Consider the following 4919-nt stretch of genomic DNA (forward strand, 5'->3'; position numbering starts at 1 on the left):
AAAAAAAAAAAAAGAATAACATGAAATGTTCTATACACTCTTGTTAAAATCAGATTACCTTTAATGAGTCAAAATCCAAACATTTTCCACAAATAATACCAAATGTTACCAGAAATGAATTTTCCAATAACTCAAAGCTCAAAGTCAACTGTTTCCTCTTAAGTTACTAAATGAACAATTACATGCACACAAATGGCCACTGGGATTGTGGATCTGGTATTTCTTTCATTCTATTTTTTCCTTCTAATTTTTAAGTAACATCTTTCTGTTTATTTTATCATCTTTAAGAAAAGAGCACTGGGCACAGGCTATGGAGAGGCAGACCTGCAGGTACATACCTGTCTTCTGCTACTGAGTGAATAAATGGCTCCTTTCCAAATTGCCTCTGCTTTAAGACACTCTGATTAGTTATGAAGAATCCAAAGTGATTCCTATAAAACTGGATCTTTAACTCAACAAAACACATTCAGTTTCTACCATCCCCATGTCTCCTCAAAACAATCATCCTATTTCTTAAAGAATAAGACTCACAGATGTAATGCCATTCAGTTTATTTCTAATAGTCTGCTTTAGTGGCATAGTGCCTAAAGCATTTGTCTGCTAACCAGAAGGCTGGCGGTTCAAACCCACCAGCCACTCCTCTGAAGGAAAGTTGGGCAATCTACTTCTGTCGTGACACCACTTCAGAAACCCAAGGAGGGGTCACTATGAGTCAGATCTGACTCGACGGCAGTGGGTTCAGTTTTTTGGTTTTGGTTAGAACTCAAAGTTTTAACTTTTACTATGATAAATACTCATACAAATGTCTGTAAAGGGAAGAGAAGCTATGGTCAAAAGCCAAGTGTACTCACCTTCTCCATTCCATTGGTTCTCTTGGAAGCTGCTGGGAAAGCGTTGGATAAATAGAGGTGAATAAATTCTGATCTCCAGCACCTGAAGCAGGAAAAAGGCGAAGACCTAGTTATGGCATTTTCAAGTAAAGTGGCAAAATGAGCTCTAAAATTTATTAAATTGGTATTTCTATGTAATTCTATATTCAGAAAAATGACATCACAAAACAAGATTTCTGTGTACTTTAAATAACTAATTTCACAAAGCCTGAATCATGCATAGCCACTCTTGACTCGCCCAGCACCTACATGGGGTGGGTCCAATTACCCCCAGAAGGAAGATGAGGAGTGGGAAAGGTGAGTGGCTAGAGATCAGAGCTCTAGTCCATCCACTTTCACTCCCACGGCCTGAGATCTACAATCATGGCACAGTGCTTCCTTCAACTTGCAAAAACTGGCCCAAAAACTATGCAGAAAAGGAGGCCCGCAAAAGTGAACATGGATTTCTTCATCAAAATAAACACAATTTCACCCAAATGCCTCCAACAGCTTAAATGTAGAAGACATGCCCTGTGTATATAAATTATGGAGGCATCCACATGCATTTTTGTCTATCCCTCACAATAACTGCTGGTGTCAAAGGACAAACACAACCATGTCTCATAGCTGAAGGTGAGCTCTCTCTGAGAGAGCATAAATTCGGAGCACATAGTAGTGGCAGGTGCGTGTTACCAGCCCAGGTGAGTCTGACTTCCCATTGCTCACTCAGTTGTAATTCGCTCTTTTATCCTAATTTTAGCAGAACAGAAAACCCATTTATTTCTAGTAAAATAATAGTTGGACTATCTTATATTTAAAGCTAAAAGAGAATATTTTAATATAGATGACTACAATTCTTACACTAAGAAGATCCTCTTAGTTGAAGCAAAACCATTTTCCAAATGGCTTTTATCTTAAGCCATTGATCTTAAGAAATCACTGGGAACTGATGTGACTATTAACACATCTGCTTATCTTGTTATCATGAGCCTTAATAAAAAACCTCACCAGAACCTATGTTATAATGTTAGTTCACTACTGAGAATAATAGATTTCTGGTCCATATGAGCTGTAGGTTGCAAAGGGGACATGGTGGTCAGCCAAGACCTCTGTAGGCCTCACTGCCTGGGTTCAAGACTCAGCTGTACCATTTACCAGCTTAATCATTTTGGGGAGATCATTTAACCTTCCTGTGCCTCAGTGAACCACATTTGAAATGGGGAAATCAAAATACCTATCCCATAGTGCTGTGGTGAGGACTGAGTCAATCTACATAAATAACTTGGAACAAAGCCTGGTGCATAGTAGACACTTACAACTTGCCACATTTTACTTTTTGCTAAAATAAAAACAATTTTTATGCTTTAACTTGTAACTTCTCATCTTGGTCACTGATCTGATAATTAACGATGTTATTAAAGTAAGAAAATCTCCAGTTGGCTTCAAATTTCTTATCTTCAACTGACAATTTCCATTACCCAACTAAAAGGCTCCAAGATTCATATATAAAATCACTACCCTTTGCTAAATGTAAATTAGGGCAACTATAAGGAAACTCCTTCTTCACTTGGCTTTTATGTAACACTAACACATGGGCCTTGCAATGAAGTCTCACATAAATAAGCAACGTATACATACAAGGTAAAAACAGAAATACCCCCCACAACCCCAGGCCTGTCCCCCACAGGAAATCCAGCCAGATTGTGGGCTTGTATAAATGGAGACTCTAATAGCAACCACTGCTTAAACTCCATCAAAGAATCAATCTCCAGCCTGTGTCCTAGATTTAATTTTAGAAGACTGTAGACCAATCAAGCACATTTGCTGAGGACAAAGATGCTATCTGAGGTAAATGGGGATTGAACCTGGGACTGGTCTACTTCAGAAGACCGAATTGTTCTAGGACATTAAAGCTCCACACTGATTGGACAAGAACAGGACAAATACTGTGATTTTCTCAGAATATACATAGCTAATAATACTAGTTTTACCAGCTTAAATCTTTACACCAAGTATTATCAAAATCAGAGATGTCTTTGAAGATGGGCACAAGAAGAAAAACAGGTTAGGCATAAAACCCCAAAAGAATTAAGTCTCAGCTCATATGATAGGTAATTAAATGAACAACATATACACAGTTTCCTGAAATAACCCAACTGTTAAGTTTAAAAAAAAAAAAAAAAAGTCATTAAGGCTTTGAGGCCTGAACTGTAAGTGCAGAGCACCTTCCAGGCGTATTTTCACTGTCATCCCATGGGCAACGATGGTGTGAAAAAACCAATAATGCTTCTGTTGCCCATTCAGAAACTACTAAGAGCTTGTAATTGTGTACCCTGTTCAGAGAACTGCTATATTTATTTTCCTAACTCAAAAGTCAACCCAGATCATTTATTTCAACAACTAAGATTTCTGTTGTTGTGAGAAAGGGAAATGCATAAAAACAATTTATAAGAGAAATCCAGACTTTCTGGGAAAAGCAAGCCCATGGGTTACCTGGGGTGGCTTCTTTACAGAATCAGGCCACATGCAATGCTCAAAAGGAAGAGATGTGGCCTTAGTGTCAGGCCCTCTTGATGGGGTTGTAAGACATCTTTCTGTGCAAGGTTTCTAACTCTCAGAAATGATTGTGTCTCGAGACTTCTGGTAAGATAGAGGAACAAGCAGACAAGCTACAAAGACCCTCTTCAACAAAAAAATGAGAAACCAATTGACAGAGATACAGAAGATAATTCTGGAGCCCTGAGCTTTGAAAGAAATATACAGAAGTGGACTAGGCACCAACTAGTGGAAAAACCTGAACAAAAACAGTGAGTACGGAGACGGCCAGAGAAGTGTACTGTCAGCTACTCTGATGGGACCAAAAGCCTGAATATTCCCAAGTGGTATTGGGACCTGAGAATTGACCTAAAGAGCAGCTCTGGTCGCCAAGAGCTGCAGGTACTACTGCATTGATGGCTTATGACTAGGAAGGGAAACAGCAAGGAGGGAGACAACCTGAGCTACGGACTTTCCACTGTATGGAGGGTACAGCCATTTTGACTGTTTACAAGTGGTGGCCATTTTGGATATTTAAAGTGACTGAGGGCGCAGCCATTTTGAATGTTTACAAGCAGTGACCATTTTGGATATTTAAAGTGACCAGGACACAGTCATTTTGAATGTTTACTGGTGGTGGCCATTTTGGATATTTAAAGTGACTGAGGGCACAGTCAGTTTGAATCTTTACAAGTGGCAACCATTTGGGATTTTAAAGTGACAGCATCCTCATTCGGATTCCAGGAGCAGCGCCCAGAGACTGGCATGAGAGACGGCAGGAACAGAGCCGAGAGAACCGGCATGAGACAGTGACAGTCTTACCAGCCCACAGAGGAGAAAGCTTAATGCCTTTGCTTAGGCAGCTGACTGGTGGAATGGGTTGCCTTCAGGCATTAATTGGTAGAAAAGACTGGCATGAATGGAGTAGCAGGTTGGCCGGCCCACAGAGCAAGAAAGCTGAATGCTTTGGGGGCAGGAAGAGTTCTAGTGGAGCGCTTGCCTTTGGCATTAATCAGCAGAAGTAGAGAGACCAAGGAAATGGAAACAGAGCTGCCTCAGCCTGAAAGGGTAGGACTATTTGGGGGTAGAAAGATCACAGGCCCCTAGGTTTCAAACAGCCAGGCCTTCACCAACTTGGTTGTGGAGTGTGGGGCTGCTCATTCATGTGAACCAGTGGGATGGAGCCATAGCCGCTGCCCAAGAGTGAGGGAGTGGGGCTGCCATGCCCAAGAGGGAGAGGAACAGGGTCCACCAGGCCAAGGGGGTGAGGTCGCCCCTTAGAGGGACTAGAGGACTGGAGCCACCCAGTGAGGAGATCTGTATAGATGCCACCTACTGAAGATCTGTACAGATGTCAAGTTGACAAGGGGTGGACTTGTGGTGGTTATATTTTTGTGTCAACTTGGCTGGGCCTGGTTGAGTAGCTGAGCAGCTGGTGGTAGTTATTCCCCATGATGAGACTGGCAATCAACTCCATGGTGGGATCTACCACAAGCAGCTGAGTAGCTGCCTTTG

General features: G+C 41.3%; 1 protein-coding gene across 1 annotated transcript in view; it reads right to left on the minus strand.

Annotated features, from left to right (window-relative positions):
• Nucleotides 1-4919, minus strand: part of TRAPPC10 (trafficking protein particle complex subunit 10) — a 185440-nt gene that overhangs the window by 140012 nt on the left and 40509 nt on the right. Inside the window, exon 2 of the mRNA XM_007947252.2 lies at nucleotides 852-933. Within this exon, the coding sequence (XP_007945443.2) occupies nucleotides 852-933 (82 nt within the window). The remainder of the gene's footprint in view (nucleotides 1-851; nucleotides 934-4919) is intronic.

Source organism: Orycteropus afer, unplaced genomic scaffold (assembly GCF_000298275.1).
Source record: "Orycteropus afer afer isolate SDZICR_OR568_19922 unplaced genomic scaffold, OryAfe1.0 scaffold00179, whole genome shotgun sequence".
NCBI lineage: Eukaryota > Metazoa > Chordata > Mammalia > Tubulidentata > Orycteropodidae > Orycteropus > Orycteropus afer.